Source organism: Gadus morhua, chromosome 2 (genome assembly GCF_902167405.1).
Source record: "Gadus morhua chromosome 2, gadMor3.0, whole genome shotgun sequence".
Classification (NCBI taxonomy): domain Eukaryota; kingdom Metazoa; phylum Chordata; class Actinopteri; order Gadiformes; family Gadidae; genus Gadus; species Gadus morhua.
Genome location: NC_044049.1, coordinates 16,374,737 through 16,395,920, shown reverse-complemented (window position 1 = coordinate 16,395,920; position 21,184 = coordinate 16,374,737). Strand labels below are relative to the sequence as shown.

Sequence of the window (21,184 nt, the reverse complement as noted above, 5' to 3'; positions counted from 1 at the left end):
ATGCTGAACTAGACATGTCACTATGCTAGTCATTCTGTCTGCTTTGCTAGCCATGGTGCTATGCTGGCCATGCCTCTACACTAGGCATGGTTCTAAATAAGACACGCCATTACACTAGCCAAGGTGCTTAGCTAGCCATGTAACTTGGGATAAAGTCATCTTAGTCAACCATTGCTTTTAGCTTTTGGAAGAGCTATAAATCAATTACATCCAGACATAAAAGCTAGATAAAAGCTGTGGAGCATGTATTATTAGAGTCGTCACAGTCCACTCTTTGCGTATAGACAAGATTGACAATTGTTTATTTAGTCTGTGAACAAGAAAAGCCACTGGAGAACGTCACCTCACCTGCTTCTTTTGTAAGCAAAATAAATTAACACATTTCCCTATAAGCACATTAAATAAAAACAATAGATAGGAAAGAAGGAAGTTCATGAATAAATAAACAGCCAACGTTCTCGTTTAGCCACTGTTTTCAGATGGGCTGCTTCAAGCTTGAGTTCTCCTGCTGGCTATCTACAGTGCTAATTACCGATCATTTTTGGATGTTATCGGATGCATAAGAGGACAGAAGGAATGAGTTAGAGGTATGAAGCGTTAATCATATTAATACAGTGATATGGTGCATTTAACGGAGCTTTCATATCAATCTACCAAAATAGAGGGTCAAAGTAAAGGCTTTCAAATTAAATTTCAGCACAGACAGGGCCTATGGCTCATTTGTTAAGACGTATGTTCATGAATATTGAATGGCCTTGCTCCAAGGCTCATAACAATAAGGTATGCACTTCTTAAGTGGAGCAGTATTCTGCTGTGAGCTGGAAGGGGGTCAGGAGGCGGGGCTGTAACCAAGGCCACTGGGTTAATGTCTGACATAGTGAGCACATCCTCAGCTGAGGAAACCTTTCTATTTCAAGTGCTCGTCTGCCGTTAAAAAGGTCATTTGGGTTCTCCTTTCTTTAAACCTTCCTGTCCTCCCATGTATCCTCTCCTCTCCTTTCTCTTCTCCTCTGTCCTTTCTCTTCTCCTCTGTCCTCCTCTCCTCTCCTCTCTCTGCTCCTCTGTCTTTTCTCTTCTCCTCTCTCTTTCTCTCCTCTTCTCCTCTGTCCTCTCACTTCTCCTCTCTCCTCCCCTCCTCTCTCTACTCCTCTACCCTCTTCTCTCTCTTCTCCTCTGTCCTCTAGCTTAACCTCTCTCATCCTCTCCTCTCTCTTCTCCTCTACCCTCTTCTCTCACTTCTCCTCTCTTTTTGTCTTTCCTCTCTCCTCCCCCACGTCACAGAGAAATGGGTCAGCAGTATCACAAACATCTGCTCATCAGAGTTCCCTGACAACTCTCTCAGGACTCCTCCGCTGTGCAGACACTGCCTTGACAGAACACCAGACAACATGAGTGTGTGTGTGTGTGTGTGTGTGTGTGTGTGTGTGTGTGTGTGTGTGTGTGTGTGTGTGTGTGTGTGTGTGTGTGTGTGTGTGTGTGTGTGTGTGTGTGTGCATGCTTGGGTACGTGTATGTGTGTGTGATGTGTGTTTGTGTGTGGCCAGAGTGGGCAGAGGCTAGAGTGGGCTCTTGGGAGGTCAGACCCTTAGAGAGGACAAGGTGATGTAGAAGACATGTAGAAGAAGTGTATGTGTGTGAATTGGGAGGGGAGGTGTTGGGTTGGGCAATGTAAGTGAGGGAGGCAGGAAGGGAAAGAAATAGCAATATGATGATGAGAAGGGGTTTCAGACTGCATTGTCTTGGTGAAATGTAATTAATAAATAAATACACAGATACAGCGTCATGTAACTGTACTTTGTTGATGGCGAAGAGGTTGCATATCTACCTGCGTAAACAGGGCTCCTTACATCTGAAACAAATCGCATGACGCCCACCGCCCACCGGTCTCCGCTCACTCTCTATCCATTATGCGTTGGACAGACAACGACGATGGGACTGACACTGAATAATACATTTTAGGACTGTCTGACTACGCGTAAACGTTGTATTAAAGATTCACCTGGACTGGGGAACGCACCTTGTCCATTATTTAGGTTTGCGCTCGCCTGAACTCTGGAGGGTTCTCCTGAGTCCATTTGCAGCCTGGGGTCAACCATTTACTCTCAAGGGCCAGGAGCCCCTTTTCAGAAAGTGTGTTGTAGGTAGGGGAGAAGTCAGCGGTCCTCCAATTGAGGAAACACCTTCTCATCCATCAGTGTGAAGAGGGTTAAACGTTAGTCTCAGAGAAACTCTTTTTTGGACTGTATCTGCGGCTTTTACAGGGTCTATGGTGTCTGCCTTTTAATATGTAGTCTCACAAGTTAGACTTTATATTAATCATTTAAAGTCTGACAGCAGGCAAGCTCTAAAACGGGGCGTTTTTTTCAACCAATCATATTGTTGGTGGCGGGCATGATTTCCAATGTGAAGAGATAAGCTATAACATCCTGTCTGGACAACAATGTCCTTATAAAACATGTCTGTAAACGTTTCAAATTAACCCCATGTGCACTGGTCACTGTACAATCCTTTCCAAAAGTCGCTCAGTCGCACAAATTAGTATCTCTTCGGGAGAACATATATTATTCAAGCCCTGGCTGTGTCGTCTACCCCCAAAGTTTTGCTATAGCAGAGTAGTACTGCTGAATAATCCCAGAATATTAAATATTTTATCCCTGCTACAAGGTGTATAACTATTGGCATTTTATAAATGAATTTCCATCTCAATGAATACGTGTCCTTTTAACGACCCTTCCGTTTCTGGTCTGTTGCTAGTTCTGGCTCGTAATGTCTACCACCCTGGATGACACAGAAAACGTGTTTGGTAAGTCTTTCTCTCGCTTTGTCTCTCACACACACATGCATGCACGCGTCCGTAAACCTCTTATACAGTTCACATATTAAGAGAACATAGACTGTCAACATAGGTTTAAACCCAGATCCTTCTGGCTGGGAGTTTAACACTCACAACTTTACTATCATGCTCTCCCCAATCTCTAGTTCCATTACAGTAGAATGTGCTTGGTCGCCTGGGTCTACAAACCTATCCATTCTGAAGCTCTGTCCAAATGTACCGCTCACCTTTACCCATAACTAAGCCTGTGTGTGTGTGTTTGTGTGGGTGTGTGTGCATAGCCGCGGGAACGTATTCTCAGCAGGGGGTGCTGGAAAAAAACAACAACTCAGCCTGCACTAGACTCGCAACTCGCTACATTGATAAAAAAAAGATATATAGCAGCGCAGCTCAATTACACCAGTGCATGCGCGCACAGTCGAAAATCGATCGTTGTGGTCACACCATGGTTCACATCCAGCTGCTCACAGAACAAGTTTAGCGCACCCAGGGCCGGTTCTGGCCCTTTTGTAGCCCTAGGCGAGATTGAGTTTTTGCGCCCCCCCCCCCCCCCAATAGCGAGCCGAGCGTTGCCCTGTTAATTTACATTGCTATATTAAACATCACTTAAGACGCATATTAACTGATTTACCTTTACTTTGCTTGCAGCATTTTCACACAATTATAGCTCCACTATACTACATTGCAAATAAATGTGTGATGCATGGACAACAAACAGAAATGTTTCAGAATATTTTCTTTTTAATTATTTTAAATGACTTATATACATTCATAAACACTTAAGCATACAAGTAAAAATAAGCCAAAAGTATCAAGTCAAAATATGCAAATATATACAAAAATGCTACAAAGAATGTTATGAACTTAAAAAAAAAACACACTAAAAGAACACTATAATGGACACCAGTTTAACTATTAAACACTCTACGAACAAAAGTGCAGTTGTATCGGGCATTTCTATTGACCTTTCAAAGTGACGCAGCATTAGAATTTGACAATTCTAGACTTCCTAATGGCAAATGTGTTGATGGTATCATCAAATGATATCTGACTTGAGACCTCTTGGTTGACGCTCATCAGTGCAAGCCCATTGAGGCGTTCTTGACTCATCGTTGACCTTAGGTAGGTCTTCAGTAATTTTAATTTTGAGAAGCTTCTTTCAGCAGAAGCTACAGTCACAGGTAATGTGACAGCAATTCTTAGGGCCACCCACATATTTGGGAAAACTTCTTCAAGTTTCTTCTCTTTTAAGTGATTTAGAATTTCCATTGTCGTCATGCCGGCTTTTGGCAATGCTTGGAAATTGTTCAACTCAAGTGCCAGTTCCCTCCCGTCAAAGTCTTTATGGTCACCTTGGCTCAGAGTGTTGCTGAGGGTTTCGCACTCCTGGGCGAGTTCTTCCTCTGTCAAATTAGGGAAGTTAATTAACACTCCAAACTTGTCCTGAACATCACCCAAAAGCTTGAAGCGTTCTTGCAGTGATGTTACCGACGCATCGACAATAACATTGAAGAAGGAAATTTCTAATTTCTTAAGTGCGTCTCCTTCTGGCTCATCAGGGGATTCATAAGAGAACTGTCTCTTTGTTTTTCTCAGCCTCTTCTGCTTTAGGACGGTGTCCACATTGATCTCCTCACAGAGATCTCTTGCGGATACCTGAGCAGAAGCGAACCCAGTGCTTCTATAGCTCACCAGAGAGTCTACTGTTTTCCTCAGGAGATTCAGAGCCACATCCAGCTGCATTGACACAGACTGCAATGCTTTGCTGACATGATGTATTTTGGCCAGCATGTCATACCACACAATGCTACAAATGGTGAAGCGGTATGACCCAACTTCTTCAGCCAAAGACTGTGCTTCAGTTATTACCATTGAGTCAGTGGCTTTCTCCCTGACCTCAAGAAGGGCATCCCTCACCTCCGCTGTCTGGAATCTCACAGCCTGCACACTGCTAATTCGACTTTCCCATCTTGTATCTGACCAGGATTTCACAGTTGTTTGGACGTGGTGCTTTAGGATGGCCCACCTTTGTGTGGAGGCAGAGAATAGTGTAAAAATTCTTTGTAGGTAGCCAAAATAACTGAGTGCATCCGTAGAACTTTTTGCTGCATCCGCAACAACAAGATTTAAAGTATGTGCTCCGCACGGGACGAATAAAGCTCTTGGATTTTTTTTCAGAAGTCTAGCTTGGACACCTTTGACCTTTCCCTTCATATTTGCGCCGTTGTCGTAAGACTGTCCCCGGCAGTCTTCGAAGGGAAGGTTGAACTCTTCTAGTCTCTTCAGAATGAGGTTGGAGAGGCTTTCTCCCGTGGATGATTCAACTTCAAGGAACCCCATGAAATGTTCTTTTATTTTTGGGGTGTCGGTGTCGTCTGCTGCAACAATTCTAACTATAACCGACAACTGCTCTACGTGGCTGAGGTCTGGGGTGCAATCCAAAATAATGGAATAGTATTTGGCCAGCTTTATCTCCCTTAACATATAGTGAACAATTTTTTCACCAATGCAATCAATTAGTTCATTTTGAATATCCTTTGACAAGTATGTTGCATGCCTGGCTCCTCTCTCCACATCAGCAACATGTTGTTTGAGAACTGGGTCAAACCTGGCCATGAGCTCAACTTCCTTAAGGAAGTTCCCATTATTTGGCTGGTATAGTCTGTCTGAGCTCCCCCGCATGGGAATATTTCGCTCGGCCAAAGACTGTATTATGGCGACCAACCTGGTCAGCACATCACGCCACCTCCTCCTTTCAGCTTGAAGGAGTGCCATTTCCATTTTGTCAATTGTTTGGCCCTTTTCAAGTCGAGTCTCCAGTTCCTTCCATGAGGTCATGTGCCCTAAATGCTCTGAACTTTGCTCATGGCTTTTCAGGATCTCCCCGCAATTCTTCCAGTCATTTAGGCCACTACTATTGAGGTTAAAATGTTTCTTTGAAAAGAGCTTGCAGCAGAAGCAGTACAGAGTATTGGTTTTCCTTGAATATACAAGCCAGCTTCTCTTGACTTTCTCCCCATTGACTAATTTCCTGTAGAAGTAGTGGTGGTGGCAGCTTCTCCCATCATCTCTTTTGGGAAATGTAAAGTCTGGATTGGTCTTGTATGGTCCTCTACTAACTAACTCAGTCCTTACCGCATCACAGAGGGCTGGCCAGTCAGCAGGATCTATGGGTGCTCCCTGGATATTAGGAATTGAGGAGGGTGAGGTGTCTGCAGGCGGCAGTGTAGTAGCAGAGCATGTTGCGGTTGTTGTTCCTTCACTGGTCTCAGTGGTCTGTGTTTTACTGGTGCCTGGAATACTAGATGTGGCCCCTTCACCTGTATCAGCCAGATGTGGTTGAAATTAGTTTCATAGGGATTTCATAGGGATCTTCAAGTACATTTTGTCAGGTGGTTGTTGGCTTAGTTATGCAAAGGACTTACTTGCTTCAGGCTGCGTGTCCCTGGTCTCAGTCGTCTGTGTTTCACTGATGCCCTGAGTGCTTGATGTCCCTTCACCTTCACCTGTATTCAAGCATATAGTATACCAGACAAGCAGTGTTTAATAATGATGTGAAAATGATCATGTATTTGAATTACTTTTAGAAAACAAGCTATGGACGTGGCTTGAATAAATACTATTAAATAGACTCACTCACCTGATGCAGGCTGTGTGTACCTGGCCTGTGTTCCACTGGTCCCTGGAGTACTACTACTGGATGTCCCTTCTCCTGCTGCAGCTGTATTTAAACATAGAGTTCATCCATGCTGTTCATTACACAATTGCATTTGGTCATTTCTATCATCCTTCCACATAGTTGTATTGTACAAATACATTTTATCTGACCATGTAACTTGTAGTAGGTAACTTACAATTACTACCACCACTACTATTATTACTACTAGGCTGCTACAAGACTAAATAATACTACTAATAACAAAAAAGTTATAATAATAATAGTAATAATTGCTAATAATAACAATAACAAAAACAGCAACAATAGTACTAGTACTAGTAGTGCTCTGTAAGGTGACCTTGGGTGTCTTGAAAGGCGCCTCTAAATTAAATGTATTATTATTATTATTATTATTAGTTGTACTTACAAAGTTCAGAGAGAGGTGAACATGACGGATCAGGTGTCCTTTCTCCTGCAGGTGCTGGCTTCTGCAAATATTGCTTGAGTGCATCTGGCCAATTAAAAAAATATATATACGAAATACTGTTTATTCCGTGTTTTATTTGGCCTTTTGTAAATTCATTGAAACCGAAACCGAACCGTAAAAGGAAAGGGAGATTACTGGTTGTAGTCTTTTCGCTCGGTTTTAGCCCTACGGTTGATACGGAGAACCGAGCAAAAAGACTACAACCAGTCTCCCTTTCCGTTTCCGGTTAGGGTTAGGGGGGGCCTGAAAACGCGATTTGAAAATTCAATCATTTCGAATTATAGAATTCAAAATTAGCCAAATACCCGGGACAGGACCAATAGTAAGAATTTCGTTGGTAATCACTCTTATTTCATCCTAGACAAACCAGAAACGGGGCTCAATGTTCAAAATACCGGAATTGTCCCTTAAAAGTCGGTGGCTAGCGGTGGCTAGCGCCGCGGTAGCTGCCTGAGCGGCCGCAATGTTACATGATGCACTTGACAGCCTGACATGAGTTTGACACTATAATGGCAGAGGTCAACGTCAATTACCTCTATACTGGGCTTTCTTTTCTTCTTCTTCTTTTTTACGTTTTCGTCCTTGCGCGCCAGAGGGTTTAACTTTAGTCCTTTTCATTTTAAGAGTCAATACCTATGTCAAGCTTGATCGACGCATCTTAATTTACCGAACGTAACGTCTTTCACGCCACGCAACGCCCCGCAACGCCCTTGATCGACGCATCTTAATTTACCGAACGTAACGTCTTTCACGCCCCGCAACGCCCCCCCCCCCCCCCATGGAAAATGATTTACAAAAAACATAAAAAAAAACGATTAACTAAACGTCTGGCTGAGGGGGCGCCCTAGGATAATCGTGTTTAATAATAAAAAAAAATCTTCGCTTGTTTAATTAAATTAAATTAATTAAGGGCGCCGCTAGAGGGCGCCCCCAACACATTTGTCGCCCTAGGCAATTGCCTAGGTCGCCTATGCCAATCGCCGGCCCTGAGCGCACCACATCTCCCCTCACACTTTTTCATATAACTTTTTTTCAGCACTAGGTCATATGAGCATTAAATAAATGCTGCGTCTCAAAATGCCTTGGACAGCAGCGAGGATGACTCCATTTGCCACGGGCCGAAACATTGCGGAGGGACCACAGCCAGAGCGAACACAGCGGGGCAGAGGAGTGTCAGGAATAGTCTTTGGTGTACACATCAGTACGGCCTATTTGCACTACTGTTTAGTGGCAATGCAGTGTTTTATTCTATGCCTTTTTATTTTCGTATATTAGGCTATTTCAATGAATACAATTTATTTATTTATAAAAACAAGATCTGATTCCAAATATAGGTCGTCTTACAATGGGGTTTGTGTTTATATTCGGACCAATACGGTACAGCGGGCGCTCACATGACGTTAAGCATTTCCTGGTGCATAATGTGACGCTTCAGAACCTAAAACCCCGTTTCTCCCCGTTGACGCGACAACACATAACCGGCGTTTTCAGAAATCTCCACTTTGGCCGGAGTTTTTAGAAATGATCGTTTTCTGTGATAAGACAGGGCCTCAGACAGGGGGTGCTGCAGCACCCCCAGCACCCCTACTTCCCGTGGTACTGTGTGTGTGTTTATTACTGTGGACTCAGCTGTTTGTGGCTTACAGAGCTTGGCTGGGTTTTGTTGATCTATTCCCTCTTTGGTCATTTCTAGCACATAGACACACAAATACACACACACACACACACACACACACACACACACACACACACACACACACACACACACACACACACACACACACACACACACACACACACACACACACACACACACACGTAGACAATGATGCACACACACACACACGCACACACGCACACACACACACACACACACACACACACACACACACACACACACACACACACACACACACACACACACACACACACACACACACACACACATACTTCTATGTAGTTACTCTTTATAGCTTCTGCCAGACGGGTCCAGAATGTCTCCCGCTGCAGTGTGTTCATATGACCACTAGGGGGTCAATAACATGCTGGACATGCCTTGACAAGCACAGCTTCGTGTGTGTAGAAATACCCCTGGTTCTTCTTGTTTTTATGCACTTCATTATGTGGTGCTAGACATTTGCCACGCCTTGGAGCTACGAACTGATATGATGGTCAACAAAAAAACTAAATTGTGTATTACTAACCCTAACCCTATTTTCTCAGTTGGGCCCATGAGCAATCAACCAACTGTCACTCTCTGTAATTCTGTGACTTCTGTGCTTTGATGATTTCAATCCTTCCCATGAATCATTCATAACCTCTCTCTTCTTATCGTGCGTGTTCTCCTCTCATGCAGACCTCCATTAAGGGCCGACCAAAAACATATTGATTTCTACAGGCCGTAACTTTACATCTGATGCTCAGCTCTGGACTTTTATACGTCTCCTGATCAGTTGATCAGAGACATCTCTCTCAACCACACTGTCTCTCTCTCCCCCCCTTCTCACATGTCCATGCTCTCCGACTGCTTTGATGCCCTTCCGCCAGTGCTTCCACTTATAACTCTCTCTCTCTCTCTCTCTCTCTCTCTCTCTCTCTCTCTCTCTCTCTCTCTCTCTCTCTCTCTCTCTCTCTCTCTCTCTCTCTCTCTCTGCTTTTGTCTGTTCATCTGCAACCCCCTGCTGTAATGCAATGACTCTACCTGTCTATCTCTACCACTATTTGCCTCTTCTCTCCTATTCTCCAGTTCTTCCTTCCTATTCTCTCCTCTCCTCCACCTCTTCTCTCCTCCACCTCTTCTCTCCTATTCTCTACTCTCCTCCACCTCTTCTCTGCTCTTCCCTTCCTTCCTTCCCTCCTCTCCTCCCCCTCTCCATTCTTCCTCTCTAAAGCCATGTCAATCCAGTCTGTGGGTGTGAACAGAGAATATGTGTGTTTAGGTTTGTGTTTGCGTGCATGGCCGTGTGCTTGCATGGCTGCATGCATGTGTGCGCGTGCGTGCATGCGCAAACGTGCGTACCTCAGGTGTCAGCACTGTTTACACAGGGGTGTCTGCAAGTCTTGCAGGTGAGCTGAGGTGCATGTGTATCCTGTGTGTGTCTGGTGTCTCCTCTACAGAAATGATGAAACAGATGTAGGTGCTTTGGAACATGTTTTATGTGTACAGTTTGAGCTACTATGTGACGTGTGAACATTTCATGTTATACACAGCTGTAACAGTTGCTTAGTTCATCCATCCATTCATTCAACTCCATATGTGACTCATACTCAGATAGTGCAAGAGAAGAGAGAGAGACTCCCTTGTGTTTCAGCACTTTATCTGCACTGCCTAACAAAACGGTGTTCTCTGGCTGCCGTTCCGGGCACACCTGTCGGATACCCAAGGGCATCCGAAATCCTCCAGGATATGTTTTTTCTTTCTTCTGTGTGTTCGATTGGATGTTAGGCTAAATTATACTCGTGAACAGAGAATGCTCCATGCTGGTGTTGCAGCCTGTTTTTGCAATAGCAGAGGAGCAATTATGTGGGAGACACAAAGAAGAGCCATTAGGACGTGCAGATTTAGAATGTTTTCTGCATAAATATGCCCACATCAAGGTCCCTTTATATCGGCTAGACCTTGGGGGGAGAGAGAGCGAGAGCGAGAGAGAGAGGGAGCCAGAGGGACAGCGAGAGGGAGAGAGGGACCAGAGACAGAGAGAGAAGGAGAGATAGTCAGACCGACAGAGAGAGAGAGAGAGAGAGAGAGAGAGAGAGAGAGAGAGAGAGAGAGAGAGAGAGAGAGAGAGAGAGAGAGAGAGGGAGGACTCTATGAGAGAGAGAGAGAGAGAGAGAGAGAGAGAGAGAGAGAGAGAGAGAGAGAGAGGGAGATAGACAGAGACACACACACACACGCGGTATACCGTCTCCGTTCTGGGGAAGGTTACCCTGTCAGAACCAATCAGGTTCTGACTATGTCTCCATACAGTGAAGGCAGAGCACCGCAGCGCCACTAAATCTCTTTGTTTCATTTACAAAGTACAAGTGGCTGCAAGGTCAGGTCATGGATGCCTCCTGTTTGCATTTTAACTGTAGAATAAGTGAGGACATCTCTCACTTTTAGTCTATTCTTTCACTCTCAATTCATCATTCTTCACCGTTTCCATTGGAATTCAATTCATTATAATTCAAGGGTAAATGCTGAGTTAAAATCCACAATATGTTCAGAAAACCAGATGTACAGCTTAGCACTGACAGCACAAAATGGAAGCTATACAACCCAAATGCTTAGGCAATATTTCTGTAAAATAGTTGGGTCAAAATGTTCCATCTACATCATAACATCACAGCTACCTGTAGATCCAATGTTCTGCCCCAAAGAAAAATGTACACAAGACGATTGTTAATGACGTGTGAAGTAGGCTGCATAAAATATAATAATAATAATTGATTGAATTTATATAGCGCTTTTCTAGACACCCAAAGACGCTTTACAGTGAAGGGGGGGACCTCACACACCACCACCAGTGTGTAGCACCCACTTAGGAGATGCACAGCAGCCAATCTGCGCCAGATCGCTCACCACACACCAGCTTGAGGTGGAGAGTGAAGGAATGAATGAGTCAGCCAATTATACAGAAATGAGGAAAGGAAGGAAATTCTCTGCAGAGTCACGTTTCCTTTCTCTGCCCAACTGCGCTCATCTGCGCGTGTATGATTGGACTTGTTTGATGGGAGGGGCTTAGGGCAGGGGGACGATCTATTTATTATTATCAATAAGAAGTTAATTTACTTACTCAAAAGAGGGTAACATTCCCCTTTATGATTAGCTATTCTAGGGGTTTAGTATGACCAGTTTTAATTACATGCAGAAATAATAATAAAAAAATCTTTATTTGCTTGACTGTAAAAGTGCTCAAACTCTGGACACCAAGGAAGAAATATAGAGAATTTTCTTTATTTTTTGTCCCCAATTTCTTATCTTGGATTATCTAGTTTAATCATCTTATCTTATCGTATTTATATTTCCTGCTATAGCATATATGAAGTACAATCAAAGTAAACAAGCCATCTTAAATCTAGTGTGGTGGAATGATACAAGGCTTTGTTTAAAACCAGAGTGTGTGTAGGTGTTTGTGTGTGTATTCACTTGTTACACAAACAATAACACTATGTGTATCAAAAATAACTGTTGGAAGGGCCAGAGCCTTTAGCCAGGATGAGTCATCTTCTGTGCATGTGTGTGCGCACGTACTCGGATTTGTGTGTGTAGCGTGGGCGTGTGAATAGCTGCACAGCAGAATATTTTGTTGACTCACTCAATTCTTCCTTAGGTTGACGGTACAGTTTGTCCCCCGACCTCCTTCCACTTCCTTCCCCCAGCTCCCCCACCTCTGCCCAGTTCCCTCCACCCACCTATTCCAAGCTCGTCACCTCAGACGGCACAGGCATCTCAGACAACACTCTGTACCATGTGAAATATAAAGGAAAGATTTGATTCCATTTAGTCGTTTAGGATATAGCGTTTTTTATCCAAAGTGATTATGTGATGAGATCGAGAACATTTCAAGAGTTGACGTCACTTCAAACCAAAAAAACGGTCCACGACCAAGTATTGTTATTGAACAAATATCGAAAGCAACAATGAAATGGTATTTTGTTGATAGGTCATTAATGAGCAGGTAGAGGGTTTGGGGTGGACTGTGGATTTGAGCATTCAAACCCACAACATTTTGGCCGGGCGTCTGACACGCAAACCTCTATTCAGCGCTTCATTTTCATCCTCTGAGCAATGACTGAACTCTGCTGACATGTTTTAGCGTTCAGTCCCTTGCTAGTCATTACAATCCAGACGTGTTGTCTTGCAGATGGGGTCAACGTATTCGGGGGGGAGGTAGATGATGACGCCCTACAATCACCTACTCTTTCCCTGGGGATCTCACACACACACACACACACGCACGCACGCACGCACGCACGCACACACACACACACACACACACACTCGTAAATGTCAACATTCAATTCTCGAACATGGAAGAAATCAATCAATGAAAGCCCCATATAATGTTAAATTGCAAAGCACAAAAAAATAATAAAGAAAACGAGCCTAACCCTAACATTATTATTATCAAAGAGGATTTGATGGCGTGGATGCTTTTTGAATAATTCATTAATTCATTCACCTGGGTGTGTAAGAGCCATGCTGTGATACATATTTAAACCTGGTAGAATGACCACATACACACATATAAGAAAGAGACAGAGAGAGAAAGGGGTTGTGCAAGAACAGGTGGCAATTGGATAATTGACGACGAGTGATGGGAAATGGAAGCGGATTTAGGTCACAACTCAAAAGCAATCTTCTCTGCCTCTTTGTTTGCTCAGTGGTCACTCGTTCTTCTGGTCGCTCTCCTAACCTATGCCTGTTATTTATTATCCCCACCATTTCTCTCTCTGTCTTACAACGTCCCTCTCGCCTTTATGCATGGGGGTGAAGAATTTAAAAATGAAGGTCCGGATTGGTTTCAGGGTGTGCTGGAACAAGACTCAGGGTGTGGATAGGCAGGACTCACAATGGGCCTTTTTGACCTAGCAGTCCTCTTGGTATGAAGGTAGGAAAGTAGGAAAAACAACAATCACAATCACATCTTTAACAGGGTTCATTTTTACTTTGGACCGGGTACCATTGTGTCATCTGTACTTTTCTGGAGATTTCCCGCTGCTGTGTTGATTTTGAATGCTTGTCTCTTAGACCTGAACGAGGCCATCCCAGAGACAGAGCTATTGGACAACAGCATCCAAAAGGGGCGGGCCCAGCTGTCCGTCAAGTCGCGGAGGCAGCGGCCCTCACGGTCCCGTTACCGTGACAGCGTCAGTTCCACAGAGGGGGATGACAGCTTAGAGAGGAAGGTGAGGTGACACCTTGGATGCATAGTGTTTCTTTTATTCCAAAACCACACCTGCATCATTTCGAAATCTCACACTAACTAACTACGGACGCATAGTATAGATCCATAAACGCCTTTATGTAGATGTACCAAATCATCAACTCTTATTATGGTGTTAATATTAATGTGCGTGGGTCTCTTTGTGTCCGTGTGTGTCTCTCTCTTTATTTGTGTGAGTGTGTGTGTGTGTGTGTGTGTGTGTGTGTGTGTGTGTGTGTGTGTGTCTGTGTGTGTGTGTGTGAGAGAGAGAGAGAGAGAGAGAGAGAGAGAGAGAGAGAGAGAGAGAGAGAGAGAGAGAGAGAGAGAGAGAGAGAGAGAGAGAGAGAGAGAGAGAGAGAGAGAGAGAGAGAGAGAGAGAGAGAGAGAGAGAGTGTGTGTGTTTGCAAATTTGTATTGTGTCTATTTTAATGTGAGCGTGTCCATTTGTCCATTTGTGTGTGTGTTTGTGTGTTTTTATATGTGTCTGTGTGCCCATTTATGTATGGTGTGTGTGTTCCCATCTGTGTATGTGTGTGTATTTGTGTTTGTTGGTTTGATTTCTCATTTGTGTGCGTGTGTATGTGTGTGTTTGTGTGTGTCAGTACCAGGACAGCCCCTTACACTCGGCTCGCTCTCCACTCCAATTGGCCACAACCGGCTCCATCCCTTCCCCTGATTCGTTGCTCTCGTCAAGAAGTACTGCGTTCTCATTCGACAGTCCCCTGGTAATAATTCATGCATTAATATTTTTTCAACAATGAGCATCACATTTCAGTGGTCGCCACAAAATTGATGTTTTTCAAAGACCTTGAGAGTACACTACATTTTCCTAACAACACAACATACATTTGCTTGATGAGGTCCATTTCTGTCTGTTGAAACTGAGTGGTTGTGTTGCTGGGTATGGTGCTACAGATGTTATGTATTTTTGTTTTATAAATTTTGCAATTGTTTTATAAATTTCCTCCAACTATAACTGATTATAAATTCAGAACGAAATGAAAACAATTAAAAAATATACAGAAAAAATCAGATGCAACTGCTGCCATGATCAGGTGCGTCGCTCAGCAGAGGATGGAGGTTCGTCATTGGCTGCCACGCCACGCAGGCGGTACCGGCAACTGACCAATGCCACGTCTCAGGAGGCCTTGGTCACACCCTCCAGCTCACCGTCAAAGTCCTGCCCCTCCTCTAACTGCTCCCCTGTTTACATGAGGAGGAACAAGAGACCTGACAGCGAAGGTTAACGCACACACACACACACACACACACACACACACACACACACACACACACACACACACAGACACACACAACACACACACACACACACACACACACACACAGACATACACACACACACCCACACACACACACACACACACACACACACACACACACACACACACACACACACACACACCCACACACACACACAGACACACACACACACACACACACACACACACACACACACACACACACACACACACACACACACACACACACACACACACACACACACTCTTTAAGCGGTAGTGCCTCCATTGCTTTCCCCTTTGGTGCGTTAAGAAGGGGCCTCTGGGAATTGTTGCAGTGATGAAAACTGTTTTTGTGTGTGTGTGTGTGTGTGTGTGTGTGTGTGTGTGTGTGTGTGTGTGTGTGTGTGTGTGTGTGTGTGTGTGTGTGTGTGTGTGTGTGTGTGTGTGTGTGTGTGTAGTATTGGTGTCAGATACTAGCCCAGCTGACCCCGGTAGCCCGACTGTTATCTTTGACAAGAAGACCAAGAGACGCTTCCTGGATCTGGGGTGACTGAAACACACACATAAACACACCCCCACACAAACAGATAAACAAGCACACACGCAAACCTGAAAACACACAGTCACGCACAGTCACAAACACAAAAGTACACACATACATTCACACATTCCTTTTATTCTTTCGGCCTCTTTCCCCCTTCTCTCAATACCCTCTTTATCCCACCATCCCCCCCCCTCCCTCTCTCTCCCACCATCTCGCCTCTCTCTCCCACCATCTCGCCTCTCTCTCATACTCCCTCTTTCCCTCTCTAACTCTCTCTCTCTGCCTCTCTCTCTCTCTCTCTCTCTCTCTCTCTCTCTCTCTCTCTCTCTCTCTCTCCCCCCCTCTAACTCTCTCTCTCTCTCTCCCCCTCTAACTCTCTCTCTCTCTCTCTCTCTCCCCCTCTAACTCTCTCTCTCTCTAACTCCCTCTGTCTCCCTCTCTCTTGTCTCTCCCCAGTGTGACTCTGAGGCGCTCCTATGTCCGGGTGAGGAAAGATAAATCCAACAGGCTGTCTGTGGGCAGCAGGTGAGTCTGCGGAGGTCCTGAAGTCAACTTTCCTTTTTAGAAATGAACCAACATGAACAAACATACAGGCAGGTTTCTTATGTTTTCAGACATCTGTTTAATGTAGCCGTTACAGACACACATAGAGAAGCATTAGTGTTTTGAGCAGTAGTGTGAATATACAACACACCTGTATTTTCTCCTTTTCTATCTTTGTTCATCCAGAACCAGACAGTTCATACTATAGAGAAGTCAAAAGGCCCAAACACACCGAAGCCATGCCTAGAATCCGAATGGAAGACTTTATTGCGTTTTTGTCTTCACACCAGAGACCTACTAAATCCCACACACACTTACTCATCTAGGCCATTTGTATTGATCAGCGGGCAAAATGTGTCAAAAAGTGCATATGCCGGAATACTCGACCCCGCTCCGAAAGAGGCACCCGGCTCCGCAATGCACCGCAGCGGGTGTGGAAGTGGTCATTGATTAACACGGGAGCGGACTGAAAGACGATGCACTTTATGCTTGCGCTCTAAGCTCTAGCTTTGGTGTGTTTTGGCAGTCTCAGTACGGTGCAGGCATGTGGATAGGGGCGTGGCTCCAGTAGCCCAGGCCGCCGCCCCTTTGCCCTCTTTGTCTAAAGTGGCCAGAAGAAGAAAATGAGGAAATGTATCTGAATAATTGTTCTATTGCTGTCGTTTTTACTAATGCATATACTGTTTCAGAATAGAGTATCATTCTAAACATATCAGATCAAACTCAATGTGGTCATCATTTGTTCTTGCGCGGTGACTCGTCTGAAAATCCTGACTCCTTATTTGCTTGAGCCACGGCCCTGGTGTCTATTTGGGATCAGATACTGAGTCGTACCTCTCCATCCTAGCCCTATCTACAACACTACCCTGCACCTCGTGGCAGGATACCCTAGAGGAGATCCACCAGCGACCACAGAGTGTTAGAGCTAAAACAAGCTGGTTTGTTTCCAGGTTAAGCCATCATGGTATATAGCATATAATATATCTTTATGTTATGGCTTACTTGCCTGACCGGCCAACCATGCATGCGCTTGCTCTCAATTGAATATTCATTGTTTCGGAAATGTTGATGAATAAATAATTAGCTGTGTGTGGACGGTTTGTTTCCTGTCTGCACCTTCCCCTTCTCACCGCTGGTTCTGCTCCCTAGGGAACCGTCGGAGAGCCCGTCACGGATGTCCGCCACCTTTGTACCGTTCTCCTGGTTCACAGAGAGTCGGGGGTCCGTTTCGTCAACTGGTACCCCACCCTGCTCCCCCAAAATAGCCCCCCTCGGCACACAAAGCCCCTGCAAGTCTAACTCACAGGTGGGACCCCCTATGTGTGTCTACTGCGTGTTTTTGCCTTTATGGGCAGGAAAGAGAAGAGAGACAGGACAGCAGGTTGGAGAAGAGAGATGTAAATTGCCAATATATTAATAGGTTGTAATGTTACTTAAAAAAAAAAGAGCCTTTAGGCTAATTTATAATATATAATGCTGGGTAAAAGGTTGGAAGTTATGACTTAGCGCTCCTGAGGGCCCTAATATATGAAGAAGAGTTAGCCGATTGTATTATTGTGTTGTTAGTTTGTACTTTTAGTTTGTATTGTGTAGTAGTTTTGTATTCTTAGATGTATTGCATAGTTAGTTTGTATTGTTCAGTTGTATTGTGTAGTAGGTTTGTATTATTAGATTGTATTGCGTAGTTAGTTTGCATTATTTGTTTGCATTATGTAGTTAGTTTGTATTGTCCATTTGTATTGTGTAGTAGGTATGTATTATTTGTTTGTATTGTGTAGTTGGCTTGTATTGTTTTTTTGTATTGTGTAGTAGGTTTGTATTGTGTGGTCACTGTGTTATTTTTTTAATGTTTAGTTAGTTTGTGTTACCTTTATCAGATATCTATTAATACAGTAGAGAGACTTCCTTATTATAAGACAATCACAACTATATATTTATATTGTATGGTTTGCATATATATGACAGAGAGAGGATGAGAGGGTATTTATATTGGGCATAAAATGGGGATGGCCTGAGAGAGATATCTTTTTTTTTTCTGATTACATTTCGGACCGATGTAGTTCTTTTAACAAGCCCAACATATAGCTTCGATATTTGCAAACACGCATGCACACATGCATGCACGGCACGCACACACACAGACACACACACACACACACACACACACACACACACACACACACACACACACACACACACACACACACACACACACACACACACACACACACAATCACACACACCACACATTCTTCCTCTACCACTTCCATTGAATTACTCTCAGACATAATGTTACCATCCTGCTTGTCAGTATCTCTTCCTTTTCCTCTCTTCATTTTCTCTCTCTCGCTCTCTCTCTCTCTCTCTCTCTCTCTCTCTCTCTCTCTCTCTCTCTCTCTCTCTCTCTCTCTCTCTCTCTCTCTCTCTCTCTCTCTCTCTCTCTCTCTCTCTCTCTCTCTCTCGCTCTCTATCTCTCTCTCTCTCTCCCCTCCATTACTGATAAGTGGAAAAAAGACCATTAAATCTCCATCAAAAGCCTTCTTAATGGGTTTTAAGGCTTACAATGAATATGTGGGAGTGTGTGTGTGTGTGTGTGTGTGTGTGTGTGTGTGTGTGTGTGTGTGTGTGTGTGTGTGTGTGTGTGTGTGTGTGTGTATGTGTCTGTCTTTGTGTGTGATTGTGTGCGTGCCTGTGTGTAGGGTTGCATACACATTTGTGCAGAAACATCAGTGGGAGTGTGCAAGCATGCCCATTAGTTGATGAGCATCTGTGTGTGTCTGTGTGTGTGTGTGTGTGTGTGTGTGTGTGTGTGTGTGTGTGTGCGTGTGTTTCATGTGTACGTGCATGTGTGTGTGTGTGTGTGTTTTTGTGTGTGTGTGTGTGTGTGTGTGTGTGTGTGTGTATGTGTAGCTTGTGAACGCCTTGCATTGGGGTTGTGTGTGTACTGTGCATATATTGTGTGTTTGTGAGTACCTGTGTACGTGCACTATATCAGTCATCGTTCAGATGAAGCTGTGTAAATGGTCATGATTTTATTATTGGAATCTGTTTGAATAATCAGCTAGTATTAGCCCTAGTATTGCATTAGAGAAGGACCGTGGGTGGGCACTTGCTAATCAGAGAGGCTCTGCTGTTCTAGAGAACCAGAAAGATGCATGCCTTTATGTTTCTCTTAGATCAGTCAGAGAATAGATTTGAAATGTTCTCGATGGTGATGGTGTTTATGGTGGTTGTGATAGTAGTCTGATGGTGTTTGTAGAGGTTGTGATGGTGTTGATGTTGGTTGTGATGGTGATGGTGATAGTGATGGTGATGACGATGATGATGCTGAGCATGGTGATTTATTGTGTTGCTTCAAATTCCTTTGATAAAGAGTAAGGAAAACAATGTCTATGTCTCCCGCCCTCTCTCTCTCCTAGGAGTCGGCTCTCAGTGAGGAGTTCTCCCCCCGGAGCCCCGCGGAGGACACCACCACCCCTCCGCTAGACCCCTGCTCCTCCTCCCGCTCCTCACACCCCTACCAAACGCTGTCACAGTCCTCCGACGAGGTGGGGTGTACCAGTGGATACACACACACACACACACACATGCACTCTCTTTCTATTTAACTCATCCTTTTCTTCCCTCCATGGTTTCCCATAAAGTTTTTCCCACCAGAACTCAGGGCTCTGTGTGTCTGACCAGTTCTGTACGTCTTCCCTCTTATTCCCCACCGGCAGCCCTTTGAGGAGCCCACGTGCGCCGTGTCGTCGTGGACCACCCAGCAGGTTTGCCAGTGGCTGCGAGGGCTCAGCATGGAGCAGTACGTCCCTGAGTTCACCGCCCACGACGTGGACGGCCGACAGCTCCTCCAGATTGACAGCAACAAGATGAAAGTGAGGACAATCACGGACAAATTGGACCGGTGACATCAACAGAGGATCTAGTAATCAATATTATTATTTTTATTTTATTTTCACCTCTGCTCTCCCCTCCTCTCCTTGTCCTCTTCTCCTTATCCTCCTCACCTTGTCTTCCTCTCCTTTCCTATCCTCTCCAGGAACTTGGTGTGAACTCTTCCGACCGCACCACACTGAAGCGTAGAATCAAAGAAATCCACACTGCGGTGGAGAAAGAACGCAAAGCTTTGGATAAATTTGAGAAACAGAAAGAGAAACAGCAGCGCAAAAAAGACCAAGAACAGCGCAGGAATTAGGCACTGCCACCAGAGGACGACCAATTACAATTTATAAACCCAGGCGATTGAACCGATGTCACTGAAGAATATAGAAGCTACCGTTTACCATTGAACATGAATGTTGGGTTATTTATGTTTCAGCCATGCAGCTTCTGGACGAAACAAGCTATCATTTTGAAACATTATATTGCTAATATGGTAAAACAAACTAAACACAAATGCTACATAAAAATATGGGCACCTGCAAAGTCAAACATAAAATATGAATTTAAAAACTCATTACTTCGATGTAAGAAACAACAGCACACTCAGTGGTGTGTTTAGATGTTCTGAAATTACATCAAATAGGAAATATGATATCATGTAATAAGCAGGCTGTTACACGCTGCAGAATGAACCCCCTGAACTTGGACGCCATTTTTAATAATGCATGGGTGTGGAAAAAATAGGCTATTCATTTTTTTCTTAAACTTTATAGGTGTGGCTTTGGAGAAGCAAAAAAACTAATCAGTTTATCTTTTGTGTGACCTTGACTCTGATATTGACCAGGTTTCTTAACCATTCAACTGACAAGTGTCTTGTTTTGAAAGTGTTGGCGACAGCACCAAAGGGTTTGTTTTTATAGAAAGAAAGAAAAATCAGACTTGGCTATAGCCTGTGATAAGGTCTACCAGAAGATTGTATCGATTTTGTAACCTTGGGTACATTTTCTACAGACTCCTAAACACCAAACGATCAGTTGCAATACAAGTCAAAACCTATCATTTCAATTT

The 21,184-nt window shown here is 44.1% G+C and overlaps 2 protein-coding genes across 3 annotated transcripts in view; one reads left to right on the top strand and one right to left on the bottom strand.

Annotated features, from left to right (window-relative positions):
- The window catches only part of LOC115535310 (sterile alpha motif domain-containing protein 14), a 24,448-nt gene extending 3,264 nt beyond the window's left edge, over positions 1-21,184 (top strand). The window contains exons 2-11 of one of the 2 annotated variants that reach the window (XM_030346371.1): positions 2,754-2,802; positions 13,711-13,868; positions 14,488-14,610; positions 14,941-15,127; positions 15,606-15,693; positions 16,148-16,216; positions 17,384-17,540; positions 19,654-19,782; positions 19,954-20,109; positions 20,274-21,184. In XM_030346371.1, the coding sequence (XP_030202231.1) occupies positions 2,766-2,802; positions 13,711-13,868; positions 14,488-14,610; positions 14,941-15,127; positions 15,606-15,693; positions 16,148-16,216; positions 17,384-17,540; positions 19,654-19,782; positions 19,954-20,109; positions 20,274-20,429 (1,260 nt within the window). In that variant the 5' untranslated portion in view covers positions 2,754-2,765 and the 3' untranslated portion in view covers positions 20,430-21,184. The remainder of the gene's footprint in view (positions 1-2,753; positions 2,803-13,710; positions 13,869-14,487; positions 14,611-14,940; positions 15,128-15,605; positions 15,694-16,147; positions 16,217-17,383; positions 17,541-19,653; positions 19,783-19,953; positions 20,110-20,273) is intronic. The other variant, XM_030346372.1, reaches the window with a different exon arrangement.
- LOC115535298 (zinc finger MYM-type protein 1-like) lies at positions 3,384-7,748 on the bottom strand. The gene is made up of 4 exons (XM_030346370.1): positions 6,918-7,748; positions 6,473-6,553; positions 6,258-6,338; positions 3,384-6,152 (listed from the first exon to the last, which is right to left on the bottom strand). Exon 4 carries the CDS (start codon positions 5,668-5,670, stop codon positions 3,817-3,819), a length of 1,854 nt encoding a protein of 617 aa, XP_030202230.1. The 5' UTR covers positions 5,671-6,152; positions 6,258-6,338; positions 6,473-6,553; positions 6,918-7,748; the 3' UTR covers positions 3,384-3,816.